Source organism: Podarcis cretensis (genome assembly GCF_951804945.1).
Source record: "Podarcis cretensis genome assembly, chromosome: 15".
Lineage (NCBI taxonomy): Eukaryota > Metazoa > Chordata > Lepidosauria > Squamata > Lacertidae > Podarcis > Podarcis cretensis.
The window spans coordinates 38601462-38627071 of record NC_137185.1 but is presented as its reverse complement, the minus strand read 5'-3'; the positions used below and the strand labels follow the sequence as shown (position 1 = coordinate 38627071).

General features: G+C 45.6%; 1 protein-coding gene across 2 annotated transcripts; it reads left to right on the top strand.

Moving 5' to 3' along the window:
• The first annotated feature begins 11041 nt into the window (after positions 1–11041).
• On the top strand, positions 11042–23627 carry LOC307203572 (interleukin-1 family member 10-like). 2 transcript variants are annotated; one of them, XM_079954447.1, is made up of 5 exons: positions 11042–11189; positions 13442–13646; positions 19658–19798; positions 20392–20537; positions 22653–23627. In XM_079954447.1, exons 2-5 carry the CDS (start codon positions 13514–13516, stop codon positions 22863–22865), a joined length of 633 nt encoding a protein of 210 aa, XP_079810573.1. In that variant the 5' UTR covers positions 11042–11189; positions 13442–13513; the 3' UTR covers positions 22866–23627. The 2 variants fall into 2 exon arrangements, with proteins under 2 accessions (XP_079810573.1, XP_079810574.1); XM_079954448.1 differs by having other exon boundaries at positions 13411–13646.
• Positions 23628–25610: the final 1983 nt, after the last annotated feature.

Sequence of the window (25610 nt, the reverse complement as noted above, 5' to 3'; positions counted from 1 at the left end):
GGTCCTACCTGCTTTGTTGCTTCCTGTTCAGTACCACTGGTTATTAATTGTCCCTTAATTAGCCAGTTTCTAGTATTTAATTATTGGTTGTGGTTCGAGGACCCGACCCCCGCGAAGTGAAATGAAGACACAGGGACACGTGATATAAGGTTAATGGGCTAGAAAAGGCCACAACTTTATTGATTACAGCAATGCAAAGGTATTGGCTTAGGCATTGGATCGTGAAACAAGTGGGTTTATTCACCAGGGGTTCATCACCTGTTGATGCTAATCCAACTATAGGCTCACCCCTGATGTCACCGAGGGTCGTGCCATGGCCTCCCGCCAAGCAGGCTTCGGACGGAATACACGACCACCAGATTCCTTTAACGGAATACCCCTAGAAATTGAAGGCATAGGCAATGGCCACACCTAGCTCTTCGACACACCACAACACATTACTCCAATGCCTAATGTTATGTACTGAGTCAAATAGGATCCAAACTGTAGCAGTCTGATTGGTCCTAGAACAATAGGATTCAGAATGCAGCAGTCTGATTGGTCCTAGAACAATGCAGCAGTATGATTGGTTGGCAGGAACCACCCAATCATGCTCCAGATTGAAGTGAATCCACAACCTGATTGGCTTACAGTAGAATTCCGGAATTAGCCAATCATGTGCAGCCCATTGTGTAAATAATGTATATAAAGCAGATACTTTGAGGGGACATTCATTCCTCCTCACCACTATGAGCTGAATAAAGAGCATGAAATCACTTTGCGACTCTGAGTATATTTCACTGGCGACGAAGGTGGGATCCCGCTGAGCTGACTGCCACACACAGCACCGCAGCACCGCCACCTGCCGCACCGCTGCCTCGCACCGTGTATCCAGGCTTCAGCTCCGGGACACAAGGAACTCAGAATGGCAACCGACAGCAGCTTCTCACCGTTCAACCCAGCATCCGGAGACTGGGAAGCGTACGCCTCCCGTTTCACCTTCCTCCTAGAAGCCAAAGGGGTCACCGATGAAGAAGACGCCAAGAAGAGGGCAATATTCTTCAGCGTTTGCGGAGAGGAGACATTTGAAATCGCCCGGGCTCTCCTTGCGCCTGAAGACGTTGCTACTGTTCCATACAAAACAATAATGGAACAGCTGAAGGGGCACTTTTCGCCACAGCCCTCAGTGGTGGCTCGTCGAAATGCCTTCTATGCAAAGCGGCAAGCCCCTGGGGAAACCATAACTGGGTTTGTGACCTCTCTCCGCCAAGCCGCCCGGTTCTGCAACTTCTCAGAGCTGGAGAACATGCTTCGTGACCGCCTCGTCGGTGGCCTTAGGGATGAGAAGCTGCAACGACGCCTCTACGCTAAGAAGAACCTAACGTTCCAGGTCGCTCTGGAGGAGGCCCTGGCAACGGAAGCTGCCGAGAGGTCGACGCAAGAGGCACGGCCGAGCCAGCCGTCCCAACCGAGGGTCCACCACGAAGACCTCACCGACGACTCAGGATCTGACAGGGAGGAGGTGCACCGAGTACAGCAGCGCACTCAAGCAGCCCACATACCACAGCTGCCTCGACGAGAAGGAGGGAACTGCGCAAGCTGTGGAGAAAGTCACGAGAGGAGGACCTGCCGTTTCCGCAACGCAGTGTGCAGGCAGTGCAGAAAAGTGGGACACATCGCCCGGGTGTGTCGGGCTCGGCCCACCCGATGCCAGGCATCAGATGACCAATCCAAGAACCCCAGGTCCCGGGGCCCAACGCACCAAGGCAACTCGACGGAGCTCACGGACTTCCAGGTATACCAGTTGCCCCACCCCAACGTAGAGAAAATTTATGTAGAGGTACAGATAGAGGGGGCCCCATGCCGCATGGAGCTTGACACGGGTTCAACTCTATCCATAATCTCGGCAAGGACCTTAAGGAAACTGTGTCCTAGTGGGGGTCCCAAACTCAGGCCGGCCCCATTCACCCTCCGGGACTTCCAGAAACGTAAGGTCCCCACAATGGGGGTGGGGACCTTCAGGGTGCAATACCGAGGGCGGACACGGCAACTGGACTTACTTGTGGTCAAGGGCCCCTACATTAGCCTACTGGGATTGGCATGGTTTGGACCACTGGGGCTAGCTGTCACTGGGGTAAACCACACTAGCTTACAAGTGGACGTGGACGCCATATGCAAGGAATTTCCGGGGGTTTTCGATGGGAAATTGGGACAGTATACGGGCCCCCCCATTGCTCTACAGCTTGACCCCGCAGTACGACCGGTCAGGCTCAAGGCCCGCCGGGTCCCATTCGCCCTGAAACCCCGTATAGACGAGGAATTGGACCGGCTCATGGAGCAAGGAGTGCTGGAACCGGTGCCTAATGCCCCCTGGGAAACCCCAATCGTCACACCTGTCAAGCCTAATGGTTCAGTCCGCATCTGCGCAGACTACAAATGTACCATAAACAAGGCCCTCACGGCCCATGCATACCCAGTGCCAGTGGTCAGCCATGTCCTTGCCACCCTGGCTGGGTCGAAAATTTTTGGCAAGCTGGACTTGGCCCAAGCATATCAACAGCTGCCAGTAGATGAGACCACAGCAGAGGCACAGACGATTGTGACGCACAGAGGAGCATTCAGGGTAAAGCGGCTGCAATTCGGTGTCAGCGTGGCACCAGGCATATTCCAGAATCTAATGGACTCTCTCCTTAAAGGGATTCCTGGCGTCACCCCCTTCTTCGATGATGTGTTGATTGCCGGGCCCACACCAGAGGAGTTTGAGGACCGCCTCCGCACCGTTCTGCACCGTTTCCAGACAGCGGGTCTCAAGGTGAAGCGGGAAAAATGTCTACTAGGAGTGCCCCAGGTGGACTTTCTGGGATTTATGGTGGACGCAGAAGGGGTCCACCCGACGGGGGACAAGGTACGGGCCATTTGTGATGCCCCAGCGCCCAAGAACAAGACTGAACTTCAGGCCTTCTTGGGACTATTGAACTTTTACCATTCCTTCCTTCCCCACAAGGCGGCGGTAGCGGAGCCCCTACACAGACTCCTGGACAAGCGGGCCCCTTGGGTGTGGGGCCAGCGCCAGGAGGCCGCATTCCAGGCAGTCAAGGACTTGCTTGTCTCAAACTCGGTCTTGGCACACTTCGACGAGAGGCTGCCGGTGGTGCTAGCATGCGACGCCTCGCCCTATGGCATTGGTGCTGTCCTGGGACACCAACTCCCAGATGGAAGAGAGGTACCAGTGGCATACTTTTCCCAGACACTCAACGCAACTGAGCGGAACTACTCACAAATCGACAAGGAGGGTCTGGCAATCGTGAAGGGAGTTAAAAAATTCCATGATTTCTTGTACGGGCGGCCCTTCACCGTGGTGACTGACCACAAACCGTTGCTTGGCTTGTTTGCCCCCGAAAAGCAGACCCCCCAAGTGCTGTCTCCTCGCGTCCTCAGGTGGTCAATTTTCCTTGCCAGCTACCAGTATGCACTGATTCACCGCCCTGGGAAGGCGATGGGCCATGCGGACGCCCTCAGCAGGCTGCCACTACCGGAAACAGGCCCTGACCCAGCACCTGCACAAGAGGTTATGAGCCTGGAGCTGCTTCCTGACCGCCCCATTCAGGCACAAGAAGTTGCACACCATTCCAAGAAAGATAGGGTCATCTCCCGGGTCCTGGACTGGGTGTGGAGGGGATGGCCCAGCAGCAGCCCCGGGCCAGAATTCGCCGGCTACACAACCCGCAAACATGAACTGTCGGCCCACAAGGGGTGCCTGTTATGGGGAAGCAGGGTCGTTGTTCCCCAGCCCCTCCGAAAAAGGGTCCTCACAGCCCTACACGAGACACACCCAGGGGTAGTAAGAATGAAGGCCCTTGCCAGGAGTTATGTGTGGTGGCCGGGGATCGACGGAGAGATAGAGGCCTGGGTCAAACACTGCCAGGCCTGCCAAGAATCCCGCCCGGATCCCCCAAGGGCCCCAGTCCAGTCCTGGGAGTCCGCCCGAGCACCATGGTCACGACTGCATGTGGACTTCGCTGGCCCCTTTCAGGGGAAAACATTCTTCATAGTGGTGGACTCCTACACCAAATGGCTGGAAGTCGCACTGGTACCGTCCACTTCTACGTCCGCAGCCATCCGGGTACTACGCAGGCTGTTTGCTACCCACGGGCTCCCTGACACTCTCGTCTCAGACAACGGGACTGCATTTACGTCAGGAGAATTCCAAACCTTCACAGCGCAGAACGCCATCCGCCACATCCGTTCGGCGCCATTCCACCCTGCCACCAATGGCCAAGCAGAACGCATGGTGCGGACCACCAAGGAAACCCTTCGCCGCATGACGCAAGGGGATTGGGAGTACCGCCTTGCCGCATTCCTTCTAGCACAGCACAGCACCCCCAGCTCAACGACTGGCAGGAGCCCCGCTGAACTACTAATGGGTCGGCGCCTTGCGATCAGATTGGACCGCCTTCACCCCGATAGAGCTCAGGATGAGGTAGTGGTGGGGGAAGGCAGGAACCCTCGGACCTTCGAGGCCCAGGACCCAGTGTACGCAAAGAATTTTGGAGCAGGCCCTGCATGGGTACCCGCCACAGTCACCAGGGTCACTGGCCCCGTGTCGTACGAGGTGCTAACAGATGGGGGGCAATGCTGGCGCCGCCACTGCGACCAGATACGCCGACGATTCCCGGGAGAAAACCAGGAGGAGGAGTCCCAAGGGAACAGTGGGGCAGTGAGGCCCATAGAGCAGCAGGGGCCAGCAGGAGAGGCAGAATCAGTAAATACAGAGAGGACCCGTGAGGCCGAAAGGACACCGGAACCAGAACCACGACTGAGCGAGCCGGTTGCGCCAGACCAAACAGCCCCATCACAGCCAGCATCCTTGGAACATGAGCCAGAACCTGAACCCCGGACCAGGGAACACCCCAGGCCGCAACGCACACGTAGGCCGCCAGCATACCTTGAGGACTATGAATGCGACCTCCCGGGCAGGACTGGAACTTAGAGGGGAGGGGTGTTATGTACTGAGTCAAATAGGATCCAAACTGTAGCAGTCTGATTGGTCCTAGAACAATAGGATTCAGAATGCAGCAGTCTGATTGGTCCTAGAACAATGCAGCAGTATGATTGGTTGGCAGGAACCACCCAATCATGCTCCAGATTGAAGTGAATCCACAACCTGATTGGCTTACAGTAGAATTCCGGAATTAGCCAATCATGTGCAGCCCATTGTGTAAATAATGTATATAAAGCAGATACTTTGAGGGGACATTCATTCCTCCTCACCACTATGAGCTGAATAAAGAGCATGAAATCACTTTGCGACTCTGAGTATATTTCACCTAACCTACCCACCAATACCACAAAAAGTTGTGACGATTGCTACGAGGTAGGCGAAAAAACCAAAAAGCCTAATGCCAAATGGAAAAACTCCTACCAGCCCCCCTGGGCAACCGGGGCGACCAACCTAAGGTCCATAGCAAGGCCAATGACCTAAGCCCTAACTCAAAGGGAGTGGAGGGTGGGTGACTCGCACAGGACAACGAAGAGAAATGAGGCCGGGAAGAGGCTGGTGCTGCAGCATAAAGGCTGCTGGACACGCCCCCCATGGCACCTGGTTGGACGGCCACCGGGGGGGGGCGTGAGCGCCAGCCAGGTGAGCTGGAGGCAGGGGGCAACGCCCCCTGCTAGGAGCGGTGTTCGGGCTCCCGCCCACCACCACTCCCCTCTCTTTCAGGGAGGAGAGTCTTTGCTGCTACTTTTGAAGCTGTGCTGTTTGCATTAAAGGTGAGAAAACAGAAGGAATAGAAGCCTTCTAGGGTGCAATTCATTGCTAATCCTACAACCATACTGTCAAATTGATGTGATATAAGTTTTGTTTCTAACTGAATTGTCATGTTTTCTTAGGAGAGAGATATAATGGATCTTTATAGAGCAAATGAGGAATTCAAGAGTTTTACTTTCTACAGTAATACTGATGGCAACGATGAGACTTGCTCTTTCGAATCTGCTGCATTTCCTGGTTGGTTCCTAAGCACTCGGGATGAGCCAAACAGGCCTCTTGATTTGGGTCGAGGTGGAGCTCACTGCATCACTTCATTTTATTTTGAAAGGAAGGACTCCGTTAAATAGTCCAGAACCATTGCTTTCAAGGGAAAGAAGAGAGGAAGAATTTGCAGGCTGTATGCTAATATATTCAATGTGTGGCAGAGTGAAAAATGTGAAAAATGGTTTAGCCCTTTCTCCCCTGCCTTGTTGTTATTAGATTCAAGGGCTTAATAAAAGCTTCCATTGGCTTCCTCTTTCTTTTCTGGTTACAGTCCTTTTGAAAATATGCACCTCCCTCCCTGATATTTTTCTTTTTAAGGACCTGATGATCTTCCCAATAACATGTTAAGCATCTTGTGAAGTCTGGCTGTCAGCTGAGGTGTGGCATGGAATCTCTGGCTAAAAATAATGATAATAAAAACAGTTGGAATCCTCATGGTTGTGGAGTGAAACGTGTTTTGCATTCAATGTGTTTTTTGCTGAACTGAATGGGGAGCCTGTGGGCAGCATTTTGAGGCAACATAGAGGTACTTCAGGCTCCAGATAGAACTGTCATTGGAATGGCAGTGATAGGTCTCCTGATGCAAGCGTGCGCAAATTTATCATGTTATGTACTGAGTTGAATAGGATCCAAAATGCAGCAGTCTGATTTGTCCTAGAACAATAGGATTCAGAATGCAGCATTATGATTGGTTCTAGAACAATAGGATTCAGAATGCAGCAGTCTGATTGGTCTGCAGGAGCCACCCAATCCAACTCCAGGTGGAAGTGAATCCGCAACCTAATTGGCCTACAGGAGAATCCCAGAATTAGCCAATCACGTGGAGCCCATTGTGTAAATAATGTATATAAAGCAGACATTTCAGTGGAACTTCCATTCCTCACTACTATGGGCTGAATAAAGAGCATGAAATCCACACTCGACTCCGAGTATATTTCATATCACCAGCAACAAATTACCTTTTTCCTGCTTGCAGAGGAGAGAAGCGGCTTAGTCATGCTGGCCACATGACCCAGAAGCAGTATGCCGGATCCCTCGGCCAATAAAGTGAGATGAGCACCCCAACCCCAGAGTCGGTCACGACTTGACCTAATGGTCAGGGGTCCCTTTACCTTTACCTTAAGTCTCAACAGGACCTGCTTCTGAGACCTCATGTACAGGATCACACTACCAGTTCCCATTTTAGTCAAGAGGGCAAGGTTGAAATCATCCACAGGCAGGGCTCAAGAACAGCAGAGCTACCTGCTGATGCAGCGGTTGCCAGCCTTTTTACACCTGTGAGCACATCTGCATTTCTCAGTGAGTTCTGTGGATGCCATCCCATCTGGTAACTTCTCTCCCTCCGAGAGATGGAAAGGGAGAAAGTGTGGTCACACAGATTTAGCTTTTCCGTGGGATCTCAGTAACAGCGAGAAGCTGTAGAATTAATCTGATACCTGAGGAGCATATAGAGATGAAACAGGAAGTGGGAAAGAGTGTCACTCTTCCAACCCCCCCCCCCTTCAGCTCTGTTGGCATTTCAAGGGATAAAAAATCAACCCTCCTCACCACCCCATGGCCAAGAGGGCAATGAGTGAAGAGGGAGGCTCAGAGGCTTTGTGGGTGTCAAGGGAAAACCTCTAAGGAGCCATGGTGTCTGTGGGGGCTGTGTTGGTGACCCCTCTGCTAATGAGTCAGGAAATGGTGTGTAACAGCACAACAGTGGGAGAAGCCCCCCACTTACAATTTCTGGTGCATTTTTTTTTTAAAAAAAAAGCTCCCTCCACAATCAGCAAAAAATGATCAATGGGCCAGAGATCTCAGAGGTGGACATTGCTACTTAGATGGGCCATGATCAATGCTGTTTGCTTCCACAAAGCCTCATTTCAGATACTGATACCTGAGACTTGGATCATTCTAATATTGTTCCCCCTACAGGATTTCTTTTGATTGGTATTGTTCAATGCAGTATCTTTTAAAAACATTGTTTATTTTGCTATCTTAAAAAAAATATGGTTGAAATAAAGCCTAGAATAACCATAGATTTTCACATCAGTCCATCTTGCTGATGTAGAAAAATAGCTAAAGAAGCTGAAAGCCAAGACCAAATAAATCAAATGAAGACAATCTAATATATATATATATATATATACACACACACACACACACACACACACCTTTTCCTCAATTTGCCTTTCATCTGCTCTCCTTTTAATGTGCTTCTCCCATTATTCCCCTCCTCTGAATCCCCTTTCTGTCAAATAAAGCATTTTTCTTTCCTCCCTGCACTGTCCATTACCCTGTTTCCTCAATTTAACCTATCTCTATTTTTATAATTGTATCCAAGTATTTTTTTGTAATTGTAATCAAGTGGTTTTTTTTTATAATTGTATCCAGGTACAATTGCAATTGTTACATGTGGCATATGTGCAAATGAAATTAACCCCTTTGTATCCTTGTGCCTTATCAGTGTTTGTTCAACTTCCCAATGATTGTAACTACTTTCAGGAAAATAAGAACTAGAATCCATGTATTAAAATTGCATCACTTTATTGTAACCATGAAAGTGCTGATAAATGTTAGTTTTAGCCTCAACCCAATCACTTCCACTCAGTTCCCCTTCCTTCTTTCGTAAAGTGCCAGAGGACGAGATCCATTTCCTTTGACCCTGCAGGGAGACGAATTCAGCTGTTAGATAAAACTCTTATCCCTATTGTTCTTCTAGAAAAACCAGATTATCATATGTGTTATGTACTGAGTTGAATAGCATTCAGAATGCAGCATTCTGATTGGTTCTAGAACAATAGGATTCAGAATGCAGCAGTCTGATTGGTCCACAGGAGCCACCCAATCCAGCTCCAGGTGGAAGTGAATCCGCAACCTGATTGGCCTACAGGTGAATCCCAGAATTAGCCAATCACGTGGGGCCCACTGTGTCAATAATGTATATAAAGCAGACATTCTGGGGGAACTTCCATTCCTCCTCACCACTATGAGCTGAATAAAGAGCATGAAATCCACACTTGACTCCGAGTATATTCAATATCATTTGCCACCTCTGGATCTCTCGGTATTACCTTACTCATGTAGATAGGATTTGCACCCCACCTTGTATCTTGCACCTGGACCTCCCTTTAGCACCCTGCACCCATGTCCCCTGCACCCTTACTTTGTAAATTGACAAACCTGTGATGAATAAGACCACCCACAAATGTGACTGTATAAAATTCTGAACTTACCTTTGTGCGGGGTTCCTCATACCTTTTGTCACCTTTGCATAGGGAACCCAGTTGACACCGAATAAAGGACCTTTGCTCTTAAAAAGCCGCTTGCTTCTTTCTCTCCTTGGTTGGAAGTCACCCGTCTTCTCCGACTGTAGCGGACCCCTTTGAGGTGCCGAACCAAAATTCTAAGTGTTTTACATAATTGCCCTGAAAATCAGGGAGGAATCTGGCAACGCCAGATCCTGTAAGCATCTGTACCGACCGACGCAATTTCTGCAGTGAAAATCCATAATGAATTTATTCCTCATACCCTTTTGTGATATTAAGAGACAGATGAGCGCCACTCCCTCCCATTTGTCTTCTTAAAGAAAGAGAAATACCTACAATTCATAAGCTAAAAGGAACTTCAGTGGGCACTGGCCTATTTTTCAACACTAGCATTATAATCAAAATGAGTGGCTTGTAATTAATCATTCTTTACATGTCATGTGAGACTTGGGCTGGCATTCCCAGGAAGGACTTTGGGACAGCGAGCTTTAATTTCAGTTTGAAGTGTGCACGATGCACTTATGCAAACATGAGAGGCATAATGCTCAAATTGCTGCCCTGTCAAATGGGGATCAAAATCCTTTGTTGCTAGGCTGCTAGCAATGGATGTTGAAAGTCAAAGCAGTAAAAAAGGATAAAGAAGCAGGTAGTGACAGGTGAGACTTTGGGCCTTTCTAGACTGGTATTTTCTTGCAGGTCTATTCTGCAACCTGTTACTGACACAATTATAATAGAACATCAGTGGTGGATTTATACTGGTCCATCTGCATATCATTCCTCTTCATTCGTTGTTCTGTGATGCTTCCCAAATGTTACTGCATTATTGTCATCGTGAAGGTGTGTGTGTGTGATATATGTTAAAAAGTTGCAGACTTTCATCATGATGTTATGGGCTGCACTGACTGGAAACAAAACAGGCTGGCTGCCCTGAAAGGTGCCTGAGAACTTTTTGAATCTGAAAGTCAAAATCCAACTAGGTGTTCCCCAAAAGTCACTGCTGCTGTTGTTTTCCTCCTCCTCCTCCTCCTCCTCCTCCTCCTCCTCCTCCTCCTCCTCCTCCTTCTCCCCTCTCTGCTCTTCCGTCAGAAAAGGTTCCCAGAAAGGCTTACAAATACCAGTGAGAAGAGGGTTCCTGTCCTCTGGCTCACAATCTAAGAGACACGGCACAAAAGGAAAAATGTACTGAGAGAGAGGAGGAAAAAGGGAACTTGCTGATCTTTCAACATGGCCAATGGAGAGGCCCCAAAGCCCCACCTTTCAGTGGGGAAATCTGTCAATGTTGGCTTCTTTTGGTTTCTCATTTTCCAATTTTAAAGGTTGTATCCAGCTATGTTCTGCTTAGAGTAGACCCACTCAAATCAATGAAATGAAGTCAATCATGCCCATTCATTTCCATGGCCCTGAGCAGAACTAGCATTAGATACAACCCAAAGTTCAGTTCTTCACATTTCAGTTTGCATTTTCTTTTTTTTTAAAAAAAGGTCATCAGCAGCATTTCGATGTGAATTTCTTCTAGTATGCAAATCTTTGTATGCACTCTTGCTTAACAGGCACATTTTTGCAAAGCAATCTCCACTAATGTAGTGCTGTTTTCAACCAATATTTCATGCACACTTTAATTTATACATTTCTGGGCACATTACTTGCCTGGAGAACTGCGCTGCAGAATTTAGAGAAGTGCAGATTTCAAAGGAAAGCTTGTGTTGCTTTAAGTTCCTCTTTACAGTGTTCCAGGGCCCCCAGCTTCTAGAAAAGCAGCTCTACAATCAGGCTCAGCCACGTATTTGACCCCAAAATAACCCTTCAGCACCTGGTCGCACCCACCAGTGTCACGGGGTTAACTATAAAACGCTGTGCAATACTTTGCAGAGAGCACAGGGCGGGAATCTGCAGCTCAAGGTACCAGACTTTCCAAATCAGCACAGGTACTGTCCACTCTACACTTTCTTTCCTTGGACTTGATCAGTGTTTCCCGCAAGGGCTAAGCCACAGTCTGTGGGGTGCTGGAACCATCCAGAGGATGGTGGTAGTAGCCTCAGGTGCAATTGGGGGGGTGTTGAATAAAAATAAGGGAGCAGTGGAAGCATAAAGAAAGGAGAGAAGAGTAAGAAAGTGGGCTTCCAGGTGGAAAAATCAAAGTTAGAGACAGAATTGTTAGAACCCAATGCTAAGGTACTGTCAAAAATGTATAACTTGCTGTTGAAATGGAACACGGAGGAAGAAACGGTAAAATCAGCTATGATCCAGTGGTTGTGCTGGAGGCGAGAGTTTTTCCTGGGCTTGGGGGAACTCGTATCAGCTTCACCCAGGCTTAGGAAGTGGATTGCAGCTGGCCTGCCTATTTGGTCAATGGCAGGCAGGTTGCAGTGCCGACCCCACCCCGGGGTTGAATACAACCCCACGGTGCCATTTTGGCTGGGAAGGCTCTTCTCTGCTTCCAGTAAGGCACCTGTAAGGCAAATATCTCTGTGTATAGACCTTCCCTTAGCCCATTTCTAAATACCGTATTTTTCGCTCTATAAGACTCATTTTTTCCCTCCTAAAAAGTAAGGGAAAATGTGTGTGTGTCTTATGGAGCGAATGCAGGCTGCGCAGCTATCCCAGAAGCCAGAACAGCAAGAGGGATTGCTGCTTTCACTGCACAGCGATCCCTCTTGCTGTTCTGGCTTCTGAGATTCAGAATATATTTTTTTCTTGTTTTCCTCCTCCAAACTAGGTGTCTTGTGGTCTGGTGCGTCTTATAGAGCGAAAAATATGGTATTTAAATTTCCTGTCATTATGGTCATTGGGAGCCAAAGCTAAATATATTTCTCTGAAATTTTAAGAATGAGAATAGCACAGATTTCCATTTGTGATGGGAAATGGGAAACTGTTAGCAGTCAGATGTTGCTGGACTACAATTCCCATCATCAGTAACCATTCCTCATTCTGGTTGGGACTGCTGGGAGTTGGAGTTCAACAGTGTCTGGAGGACCACAGGTCCTCCCCACTTGATTTATAGCTTGTCATTAAAAAAAAAATAGTTTTGGTTTATTATGATTATACCCCTGTCAACTACCTTGTGCGTTTCCATAATAAATTTCTTCCCTGGCCTGGCAAACCTGGTATTAGCTCTATTCAATTGGACATTGAAAGCAATAGTTAAAGCACAGCCTTTCCCCAAATAATCCTGGGAACTATAGTTTTTTTTTTAAATTTGTTTTTTAATAGAAAATTAATAATCCCGCTTTATCACTACCCGAAGGAGTCTCGAAGTGGCTAACATTCTCCTTTCCCTTCCTCCCCCACAACAAACACTCTGTGAGGTGCGTGGGGCTGAGAGACTTCAGAGAAGTGTGACTAGCCCAAGGTCACCCAGCAGCTGCATGTGGAGGAGCGGAGACGCGAACCCGGTTCACCAGATTACGAGTCTACTGCTCTAAACCACTACACCAGACTGGGTCGCGCGCTCTCTCTCTCCCTTTTAATAATAATAATAATAATAATAATAATAATAATAATAATAATAATAATAATAAAGGAACTATAGTTTGTTAAGGGTGTTGGGAGTTGTAGCTCTGTGAGGGGTAAACTACTGTTCTCAGGATTCCTTTGGGAAAGCCAAACCATTACTGTTACAATGGCATAAATGTGTTTTAAATATATCATGGGCATGTGACCCCACTGTTTAAAAATCCAGCCACACATGGGTTCCTCTTTCCATGCCTGCCTGTATGATAGGGCAGGAAGAGACTCCGGCCTGGGGGTCCTCTGGGGAGCTGCTGCCACTCAATGTAGATAAAACTTAGCTAGATGGGACAATAGTCCGATTCAGGAAAAGGCAGCTTGCAATGAGGCCATTCACTCTATATTTCCCCCCAGTAATAATCCATTACTTTTGCTTCCCGAAGGTGAGACTGCAGCATAGGCCATAGGACTGGGATGGGGTGCCTGCGATCCTCCAAATATTGTAGACTACAACCTCCATCATCCCAGACCAATTAGCCATGCTGGCTGGGGCTGATGGGAGTTGTAGTCCAACAACATCCCTGGCAGAGGGCAATCAATGGACCTGCTCCACAGCCACCTTTCTTTAGAAACCTTTGGATGCTGTCAGGTCTCTGCTCATCAGGAATCATAGCCTATGATATCGATCTCTTTTAGTAGCTCCCTCTCAGGATTGTTGCTGTGACAGCAGAAAAAACATCCAAGAGCCTGAAGTTCAAGCAATTCTATAAAAGCACTGGAGAAAGTGGGAGACGCTGTAGAGATGGAACCCCAGAAGTATGAGCCCCAGAAGGTGGGACCCCAGAAATGTGAGCCGTACGAGGTGGAAGCCAAGAGGAAGAAAACTTGGGATCAGGAAATGGTAGATTTATTCACTGCATTTGGGCCAGTATCAGGTGAAAAACAACTTCTTACTTTTCTGTTTGTTACCCTAGAAAAGGACCCAAACTGCATATATCCCTATTTAGCCAATGTAAAAAATTCTTCTTCTTGTTTGAAATTTCATAATCAATATTTAAAACATATAACCATTAATGAGCACTTAAAATTTAATATTTATATTTAAACAAATCCCTGAGTGGTTTACAACACAGGTTAAAATATATTGAAGAAATAGCACCTACAGAAAATTCTGGATAATTTCTATGGTCTGTAAAACACAACTAACGACTAAACAGAGCACCCTCTTTGGTATCATAATAAATGCTCCTTATGTGTATATGTAATATTAAATATATATACCAAAGTATCACATAGTTGTAAAGAAATGAATATGACCTAATTTATGTTCTGATTTCTACGGATTCTAGAATGTTCATTTCAATCAACTACATTTAAAGGGGCTTTATTTTTATTACCCACACAATAGGTATACTAACCAAGTGAGGACAAGTCCCCCTCTGGCAACTGTGACGTTAACATATGATAGTGCTGGAGGTTAAATAGTTAAACAGGTTAGCCAATCAGGACCCAGGGGGTGGAGTCAGAGGCACTATAAAACAAGCTCTGGGAGGGGTGGAGGAGAGAGTTCGTTGGGAGTTGGGTGGTTGGTTGGAGTGGGAGTGAATTGGGATAGAGTCTGTGGGGAGGTTGAGTTAGTGTAGCGAAATAAGCTGAGTCAGGAACAGTTAGGAACTGTGAGTGAGAGCAGGTAGTGGAAGTTATAGGTCTGGATAGGCACCCCATGATTGTAATTGACCGATACTGTTTATGAAACCACACGCTTGTTAAACTGCAATAAACAAACAGAAGTTTATGTTCCAATTTAACCCTGACTGGATTCAGTATTGTCCCAGGTAGGGCCTGGGTGGTGGCAGAGAGAAGTAAAGTGGTGGCACAGGGATCAATAGATGGTGAAACATCCGGGGACCCTGTGTGATCGCCACAGCAACTTCCAACCAAAACAATTAGGGCCATTTCTTCCTTGCCATAAGATACCAACCAGTCTTCAGAGATAATGTCAAAAGACTCCCGGAGACAGGCTAGAGTGTGATGCCTTGACGACACGGGTGGAGAAATTGCATCCCTCCGGATGTTGTTAGGTTCTTGACACACGTCAGCACCAGCCAGCATGGCCAAGGATTAGGGCTTAAGGAAGCTGTAACCTGACAGCGTTGGAGTTTACTGCATAAATTGTAGAATTGTAGAGTTGGGAAGAAGGGACCGTGTGGGTCACACAGGTTCAATATCCCTGCTTTAAGAGAGCCACATTATCTTACTGGGAAAAGAGGCTCTACAGTGGTACCTTGGGTTACATACGCTTCAGGTTACAGACACCGCTAACCCAGAAATAGTGCTTCAGGTTAAGAACTTTGCTTCAGGATGAGAACAGAAATCGTGCAGCGGCGGTGCAGCAGCAGCAGGAGGCCCCATTAGCTAAAGTGGTGCTTCAGGTTAAGAACAGTTTCAGGTTAAGAACGGGCCTCTGGAACGAATTAAGTACTTAACCCGAGGTACCACTGTATTTAGGGTCTGCAGTACTGAATAGTTGGGAGCACTGACATTTCTTATATGTTGCTGACTGCCAGAATTGTCTCTACATGCCTTTGATTTTGTCCTCTGACTTGTTACCTTCCTCTGCTTCTATGTGGCTCCACCTTCTCCCCACCCTAGACACAATCATCAGCCGAGTACTGGGTGATAGTTTATCCTTCTTTGTTCCAATGGGATTGACCTGGCTGAATACCAAGTACTCTTGTTGAACTGTTTTAACTGATTTGCTGTTTAACTGGTTTCTCCAGGAAAGAAAAAACTCAACAGGCGATCATATAATTCCACCTGCTGATACAGTTGCTGCTTTCCAGTCTGTCAAAGTCTCCAGTTTCTTTAGATATTCATTGTATCCTCATAGGATATGGTCATCACTTTGGCTGTATATGTGTTAACATGTTAAAATACAGCCAGGTCATTCTTTTTCTTCCATTTGGCTTGAAGCTGGTTTGGAGAAAAACATATCAAGAAACTACAGGGTTATATTATCTGGAGGATATCTGCAATTGTGCAGGCACAACTTTGGTGGCACAACGATTTTGGAGAAATGTAATATTAAGGCTGAGATCCAGCACAGGTGGTTTCTTGAAAGGCTTTAAAATAAGCAAGTACAGTGGTACCTCGGGTTACATACGCTTCAGGTTACATACGCTTCAGGTTACAGACTCTGCTAACCCAGAAATAGTGCTTCAGGTTAAGAACTTTGCTTCAGGATGAGAACAGAAATCGTGCTCCGGTGGCGCGGCAGCAGCAGGAGGCCCCATTAGCTAAAGTGGTGCTTCTGCTTAAGAACACTTTCAGGTTAAGTACAGACCTCCGGAACTAATTAAGTACTTAACCCGAGGTACCACTGTAGATATAAAAAGGGAATCTTGACACACCAGCCAAAGCATTCATCTTCTCATGCTATATATTAGAGAGACAGGAACCTTAGGCTCAGGGGTCAAATATGGTCAAGCAGCCCTCTCGATATGGTCCATGGAACACTCCCCAGGCCACACCCTCCACTGGCCTCAAATTCCACCTTCTTGGGGTATCTCCCTGGTCTGGAATGTGTCCTTGAACTCTGATTATAGCTCTTGGCTGCCTGGATGAAGAGAAGCATGTGTATAAAGTAGCCTAGTGTACATAGGTTAAATTAGCAATCATTTCTCTTTTGAGACTTCCGGTCTGGATCGCAAGCAGCAGGGAGCGCGAAGAAGCCGCTGAAGGGCTTTTCCGAGGCATGGGGGCTTGGGGGCAACGCAAAGGCACTGCGACCCCCAAAATCTCAAGGGGGATACCCCTGAGGGATAAGCTACCCAGCAGCATTGGAGTGGTTCCGACGTTTTTTCGGTTTTTTTTTTAAAGGACCCGGGAGCGATGGGACTGAGAAACGCGAATGGTAAGCTCTGCAGACCCCGTGTGTTGCGATGCCTCTAGCTTCCACTGGAAAAGTGAAAAACCTCTGTAACTTTAAGAACAGAACCCTTAGTGTTTTTGGAGCAATTCTTGGCTAAAAATTCGGATTATACACTAAGTGAGCTCTGGATGCAAAAGGATTTAAATGAGGAGCCCGACCTGTTTTTCGGAGTTAAAATGGCGCAGGATACAAAGTCGTAAGAGTGAAGAAAGGAAGTGACCACTCACCCGCTGTAGAAACAGAAAAGTGAAAGTCCTCAGCAGCCATTAAGCGAGGCAAAGGAAACTAAATAAAATAAAAGTAACGAAAAAGACCTTTAGAGACTTTGTATTTTTTTTGGCGAGAGCACTAAAGAATAAGAGAAAGAACTGAACAGAGTGGTTACAAAGAGAGAAATACGTTGAAGCCTTAAACTTTAATACAGAAATACAAGGGAGAATGGAGGGGAGAAGAGGAAAAATGGAATAAAACACAAAGGCTTTAAAACAAACATTAAATAATACTCTCCACTCATTACAATCCGGTTTTAAATTGAATAAATTAAAGGCAAAAATGTTGACTAAAAATTTGGGAAAAGATGAAAGAGAAAAATTAGAGATACAGAATGGAATCAAGGTGGCCAAATAATATATATATCTGGGAATTTGGCTAACTACAAAAAATATAAATTTAATTCAGGACAATTATTTGACAACATGGAAGGAAATTAAAAAAGATCTAGACACGTGGAACAGAGTGAAACTTTCGTGGTCAGGAAGGATGGCGGCAATAAAAATGAACATAATCCCAAAAATGTTATTTTTGTTCCAAAACATTCCAGTGATTAGAGGTTCTACAATGTTTAAGGATTGGCAGAAAACTCTTTCGAAATTTATATGGCAAGGGAAAAGACCAAGAATTAGATTCAAATTACTCACAGATGGAAAAGAAAGAGGGGGATTCTCGGTGCCAAATCTGAAATTATACTTCGAGGCCTCCTGCCTTTGCTGGATCAAAGATTGGATCAATTTGGAAAACACTGACCTGTTAGACCTAGAAGGCTTCAACAATAGATTCAGTTGGCACGCCTAAAGGTAAAGGTAAAGGTACCCCTGCCCGTACGGGCCAGTCTTGACAGACTCTGGGGTTGTGCGCCCATCTCACTTAAGAGGCCAGGGGCCAGCGCTGTCCGGAGACACTTGGGTCACGTGGCCAGCGTGACAAAGCTGCATCTGGTGAGCCAGAGCCGCACACGGAAACGCCGTTTACCTTCCCGCTGGTAAGCGGTCCCTATTTATCTACTTGCACCCGGAGGTGCTTTCGAACTGCTAGGTTGGCAGGCGCTGGGACCAAGCAGCGGGAGCGCACCCCACCGCAGGGATTCGAACCGCCGACCTTTCGATCGGCAAGTCCTAGGCGCTGAGGCTTTAACCCATAGCGCCACCTGCGTCCCTTGTTGGCACGCCTACTTGTGGCTAAATAAAGAAAAGGTACATAAAGGGTTTTCAAGCCATATTATTAGAGGGCCACTATATGAAGTTTGGGAGAAAAATAAAAAACTTTTAGAATGGAAAACACCCTGGTGGTTATCACCAATTGACATTTTAACAACCAAAAAAGCAAATATGGAAGGAGAAAGATTGACCTACGAAGACCTACTGATAAGATCAGAAAGCGGCTGGAAATTGAGAACATATGAGGAGTTGAAAGACAAATTAACAGGCTGGCTGCAATTTCATCAAATAAATGCAATATGGATGGAAGATAAAAAAGTAGGGATAAGTGAGAAAAAAATCTAAATTTCAGATAGAAATAATTGAAGGCAAAACCAAGTTATTATCCAAAATGTATGATATATTATTGGAATGGGACACTAAAGACAAAGAAATAAAGGAGGTCATGACAAAATGGGCAATGGACTTGGGATACAATATAGAATATGAAAAGTGGTCGAAATTATGGAGTAGTGGAATGAAATTCACGGCATGCGTCACACTTAGAGAAAATTTGGAAAAAATGATGTATAGGTGGTACATCACACCAGCAAAACTAGGAAAAATGTACAAAACAGGAAATAAGGCCTGCTGGAAGTGTAAAATTAAAGAAGGCAATTTCTACCACATGTGGTGGACTTGCGAAGAAATGAAGAAATTTTGGGATCTGATTTATAACGAGTTAAAAAAGATATTTAAATACACTTTCCCTAAAAGACCAGAGGCCTTCTTACTAGGAATAATTGGGGACGAAATTAAAAAAGAAAAGACACTATTCCAATATTCGACAGTAGCGGCTAGAATATTAATTGCACAAAATTGGAAAAGTCCAAATACCCCAACGGTTAGAGATTGGCAAACAAAATTATTCGAATATGTTGAACTAGCAAAAATGACGCAAAAAATTAGAAACCAAAAAAATACAAAGTTTATTAGCTACTGGAACAAATTTATGGTATATATTGAAGGAAACTATAGAAGCTTAAAAACTACAGCAGGTCTGATATAATTCTTATGATGCGCAAACCACTAACAATTATAAGCTGCAGAAAAAAAGAAAGAATTCTTATCAAGAAGCCCGAAATCGGGAGGGAAGGAGGTCAATAGGTGTGTAGAGGAAAGATTTAAATATCTAAAGATATAAAGATTTAAGGAACAAGACAAAGAACTGTAACGGAAATTGATTTTTTGTGTGTTTTTGTATGGATATTTCTTTTTTTTTCTTTTTTCTGAAACTGTTGTTTTGTTTTTTCTTTTGGTTATTTAAATGAAACTCAATAAAAAGATTTTTTTTTAAAAAAGCAATCATTTCTCTTTCCACTTCTGCTTCTGGTCCCAGTAATCACCGGTATGTGGCCTCAACCTGTGAAATATCTCATGCACATTATTTCCAGGTGTAGCACAAAAATTAAAAATGTGGCAACTGACAGAAGGTGCAAGATGGTGTTCAGAGCCAACCAAGTTGGTTATTTCCTCCTCCAGATATCTATTGGCTTATATGTTTTTGTGTAATATGTATCTGTCTATGTATATTTTCCCCCAGGGCCTTTGCATCCCCCAAGTACAGTGAGTGTGCAAACGGAGAGGCGGCCCTGGTTGTGCAGATTTTGGGATATCAACCAGAATTACTTCTTCCTACAGAACAACATCCTAATAGCAGCCCCACAAAATTCCAACACATCAGGTAGCTGCTGAAGCTCTTCTCGTCTGTATGCATTTCTCAATCATTTGTAAATTTGGGATTTGGGTAATGGAGGTGTTGGGTTTGCCACTCTTTTTATAAGGTGCATGAGTAATGCCATTGCTGATAAATGGACCATGCTCTGATCTACCTTCTTTCATTTCTACCCCACTCTGATTCCTCCCCATATATGAAGATTCCTATTTGTGTATATTGACCCTATCAGCACCAGTAAATCTTACAGTTAAGCAAGATGGTGTAGTGGCTAGAATGTTAGGCTAGGACCTTGGAGACCAAAGTTAAAATTGCCACTGAGCCATGAAGCTCACTGGTTAACCATGGGACAGTCACTATCTCTCAGTCTAACCTGGCTCACAGGGTTATTGCAGGGATGAAATGAGGAGGGTGAGGACCATGTACACCACCTTGAACTCTATGAAAGATGAAAGATGGGATATGAATTTTTGTAACAACAAGAACAACCGCCACCACACCACCTTCCAATTAGTATCTTCTCATCCAAAACTCTAGCACTACTGAAAGATGATTTTCACTCTCTCTTGTACCATTTAACCTGTTTCTCTGTTGTTCTCCAGATGAGTTAATGGTTGTACTCCCAAACCACTCTCTAAATCAAGATCAAGATCAAAAAAAGCGACCCATATTTATTGGGCTCAGAGATAAGAGCTACACCCTGTTTTGTGTGAAGTCTGGTGAAGGTCAACCTCAGCTAAAGTTAGAGGTGAGTTTCAGGTGTAGTTGTAGTTCAGTTTCAGTTTCAGTTGTTGAATCCACTCTGTCCTGAGAGAGCTCAGTTGGTAGAGCATGAGACTCTTAATTTCAGGGTTGTGGGTTGAAGCCCCACATTGGGAAAAGATTCCTGCATTGTAGGGGGTTGGATTGGATGACCCTCATGGTCCCTTTCAACTCTACAATCCTATGGATTGTAATCCTAAGAGATTATCTTGTCATGAAGATAGTGACTATATTTCAATGCATTCTAGAGTCTATGACACTCCTCGACCTCTGTTGAGAACCCTAGCCTGAATAGACAAATATCCTTGGTTTTATCTCCAATCTATGTTTACAGTTTAACTCCCCTTTTTTCAATAGTTCAACTGGTCTGAACAGGCTAGTTCTTATCTAATGTAAGTTCAAAGCATTAGGAAGATGAAACTATCTTCTAAGTAATATCTGGTTGGATATTACCTGAACCACTTATATCAGAGATGGGTTGTGTGGGTTTTTTTTGCAATTCATCCCATCTACACTCTCTGCATGGTTATTAACCTACCCTGCTGGTAATAAGAGCATCTCACATGGTTTTGTTAAAGTCTGCGACTGGGCTTTTGAAAAATAAAACTCTAGTTCCTATCTTTTTAAAGTACTTATAGAGTTGGGATTAAAGATGCAGTCCTTGTCAGTAGATCTTTGAACCCCTCTCTCAATAGTCAGGCAGCCCTTATACAAAGGGAATCCCCCATGTCACATATCTGTTTGTCCTCTGTGATTAGGATTATGTACATTCTGTGCTAAACACAGTCCTGGTACTCTGTACCAAGATGACTCATAGTCTTTGCTTACAGAGGAGAAATACTGAGACCCAGAGATACTTCTCCACACTTTGTTTGGAATGACTATTTTTTGTTTGCCCCCTTTTTACAGAGAATGCTTACATGGATGCACATTACAGTGTTTTATATATAGTGGTACCTCTGCTTGCGAACAGGATCCATTCTGGAGCTCCGTTCACAACCTGAGCAGAACGCAACCCGCATCTGTGCGGGTCGTGATTTGCTGCTTCTGCGCATGTGCATGATGTCATTTTGCACATGCATGAGCAGCGAAACCCAGAAGTAACCCTTTCTGGTACTTCCGGGTTGCCACGGGACACAACCTGAAAACATTTAACCCAAAGCATCTTTAACCCGAGGTATGATAGTACAACAGTAGATTACACTGCATTCTATATATCCTTCCTATTCCTCCCCCAGACATGATTGGTGGCAGTCTTTTTTGTTTTTTGTTTTTAAATAATTTTTATTAATTTTTCAAATACAAATATATATAACCACATCCAAATTTATCACACATTTTTTCTTTTAGACTCCCATCAGCTTCTCTGCCAATCTTCCGTTTTTATTTTTTAGTTACGCATTTCCTAATTTTGTTATTGCCTTTTAATGTACCCTCCCAATCTTATTTTCTTTTTTACAATATTCCTTATACTTTCACAGAGCTTCTTGAAAACCCACAAGCGTTATCTGTTCATCACATATACTCTCCAGATAATCTACAAATTTTCCCCAGTCCTCGATGAACTTATGGTCTCGCAGATATCTAATTTTCCCTGTTAGTTTGTCCAGTTCTGCATAGTCCGTCAGTTTCATTCTCCATTCTTCAAGCGTCGGTAGTTCTTCCTGTTTCCATTTTTGGTGGCAGTCTTTTTTGTGACAGAATGTGATTGTTGTGCTAGCCTATCCAGTGTGGAGAGGCAAAGCATAATTCAGGATTTTAGGGGCTATTGTGCCTTTAATTAAAAGGTTCCCATGCTTGTTGTTTCTGCCTGCTTCATTATGTCCTGTCAACACTGTTGGGTAATTAGTTCCAAATCGTCCTTTAATTAGTTTGCTTCTATTTCCTGTGGAATAGAATGAACTTTAATTACTGGTTTCTGATATTTCCCCATTTTTTAAAAAATAATGAAGTAGTATAGAACACAGAAAAAAACCCCGATAATAGAAACTGTTGGCATGGAACACATGCTTTGAAATGGACTATTTGTTGTTAATCCAGAAACCATGCTGTCCTATTAATACCATGTAACTTATCTGTCTGAGTTTTCATGTTTTCTTAGGAGAGAAAAATTCATCAGCTTTATGAAAAAAATGAGGAATTCAAGAGCTTCACCTTCTATAGCAAAACTGAGGGCAGCGAAGAGACATGCTCTTTTCAGTCTGCAGAGTTCCCAGATTGGTTCATAAGCACTTCACCTGAGCCAAACCAACCTGTTAGTTTGAGTAAGCAAGATGGGTCTGCAAATACTCTGTTTTATTTTGAAATAAAATAATTAATCAGCATAGATCGGAACTATTGTTTTTAAGGGGAACTGAAAGCTGGAATCTGATATATTTGGGGTATAGCAAAATGAAGTCCATTGCAGCACTATGTGGACAGATTAGGAAAGCAATTAATAGCCCCCCATCCATTGCTGATGCTGTCAACTTTACAGCCCGATCAGCTGCATTTTATGAAAAGCAACAACCAACACATCAGGAGCAGTCAGAACTAGTAAACAAGGTGTTATGTAGAGATGTGCAGAGAAATGTGTCAAATGAAGGGTTTCTTTAGTAGATGCTTGTGCTTTTTTAGTAGCCCTCAGAAAATTGTCTCAAGTTGAGTACACGGTGGCATCTTACAATGAGGGAAAAATTGTACAAGAGGGAAAATATGGGATCTGTCAGTTACCAAATGGATATATGAGTGCAAAAAGGTAGCTAGATATTGGAAGATAGTAGTGGGAATAATCAGTGAAATATTTCTGTGGAAAATAGAGCTAGACCCAGTGGTGTGTCTTTAATGATTTTTGTGCCCGTAGAGAAACAAATCCCAATCTTACACATTGTTACAGTGGCATGAATAGCATTTGCAAAATCATGGAAAAGACCCAACATTACAAAAGATATATGATCGAATGGAAATCATTAAATGGTCAGCTTTGAAAAGACAGACGAAGAATTATAGAAACAATCTTCTCAGCTTTGTTGTTGTTTAGTCGTTTAGTCATGTCTGACTTTTCGTGACCCCATGGACCAGAGCACGCCAGGCACTCCTGTCTTCCACTACCTCCTGCAGCTTGCGTGGCAAGACACCGGACACATTATTTAAGGTTAATGGGCGTAAAAGGCCACAACTTTATTGATTACAGGAATTGGAAGATATTGGCCTTAGACATTGGCTCCTATCGACTACCCGGCATGGAGACTGGGAAGGGTTATCCATCAGCCGTGGGAGTCCTGTTGAAGTACGCCAACTAGGATCCCACGGGTGTCACCACTCGGGGGCGTGCCGTAGGCCCTCACCTCCCTAGGTTTCGGACAAGGCAACGCCCCCCCGGAGTCCTTTACCGGACTACCCTTTTTCACTGTGGGAAGGTGATGGCGCTTCCTTCCCCTCATTCATTTGCATAACAATTACCCCTGCCAATGCCTAATCGCCAATCGAGCAAGGCTCGAAAGAAAAACGCGACCCAGTCCGCCGAGCACAGTGCCAGTGATTTCAGCTCTTTTATTTTAAGTGCCCGGCAGCGGCTTACCAAAGCACAGCAGCAGTGCACGGACACGCAGAAAAGCCCGGAAGGCTCGGGCATGCACGGAGTTCGGGGGGCTGCACCAGTCGCGGAGTCAGAAGAGTGCTACAGCGAAGATAGCCGTTCAAGGAAACAGTAAACGAAGGATTAAAATCGGATGAAAGGCGGTTCCGTGCGAGGAACCGAGATCCAAAACCGGGCAGCTGGAACAGGGCAAAGAGGGCGGTCCCCGGGCGCGCCGGCCTTAAATGGGCTAGGCCACGCCTCCCCAGCCCGCCAATTGGTGGGCTGGGTTGTAGGCACGCCCGGGGATTCCCTCGCTCTCGCAGGGGCTAAGAGCCAGCCCCCGCGTGTGTGGGAGGGGGTGGGCCCGCAACCCCACCTCCTCTCTAGCTCGGAAGTGGCTTTGGTCAAACTCAAGTTGGTAGCTTCGAGAACACTGTCCAACCATCTCGTCCTCTGTCGTCCCCTTCTCCTTGTGCCCTCAATCTTTCCCAACACCAGGGTCTTTTCCAGGGAGTCTTCTCTTCTCACGAGGTGGCCAAAGTATTGGAGTCTCAGCTTCAGGATCTGTCCTTCCAGTGAGCACTCAGGGCTGATTTCCTTCAGAATGGAGAGGTTTGTACTTCTAGCAGTCCATGGGACTCTCAAAAGTCTCCTCAGCTAGGACACAATTATTCAATATATAGGGGGAGAGAACTCATTATTAAGGGGAAAGAGAGACATTTATGTTTGTTATATCACTCCCCACCTCACTGTCCCAAAAGGGATCTGAGTGGGAGCACTTTTGCAGAGGGAGAGGCAAGAAGCCGCTACCTCTGATGTCACTGGCATTTGTCATCAGGTAAGAGGAGTGGACAAAGGCTATAAAAAGTCTTATTACCCCTCTCTTCCTACTCCTTCCCTGAAGACAAGACACAGCAGCACCCAACCTGCTTGCCCTGTATGCAGTGAGAGATTAGTTGGAACTGAGCAGAATTTCTTTGTTCCTTTCTGCAACTGGCTGGTGGAAGGAAATACTGTATTACAAGCCTGGAGCAATTAGCTGTGGGTGCTGAATAATTAGGTTGATTGGCTTGACTGGTTTCTGGTTGCTTTGCAGGTACCTAAGTGTGGGGAAATAGGGACGTGGGTGGTGCTGTGGTCTAAACCATGGAGCCTCTGGGGCTTCCTGATCAGAAGGTTGGCGGTTTGAATCCCTGCAACGGGGTGAGCTCCTGTTGCTTGGTCCCAGCTCCTGCCAACCTAGCAGTTCGAAAGCACGCCAAAAAAAGTGCAAGTAGATAAATAGGCACCACTCTGGTGGGAAGGTAAATGGCATTTCCGTGCACTGCTCTGGTTTCGGTGTTACGTTGCTCCAGAAGCGGCTTAGTCCTGCTGGCCACATGACCCAGAAAAACTGTCTGTGGAGAAAACGCTGGCTCCCTCGGCCTGTAAAGCGACTGGACTTAACTGTCAGGGGTCCTTTACCCTTACCTAAGTGTGGGGAAATGGGGAAGCAAGTGG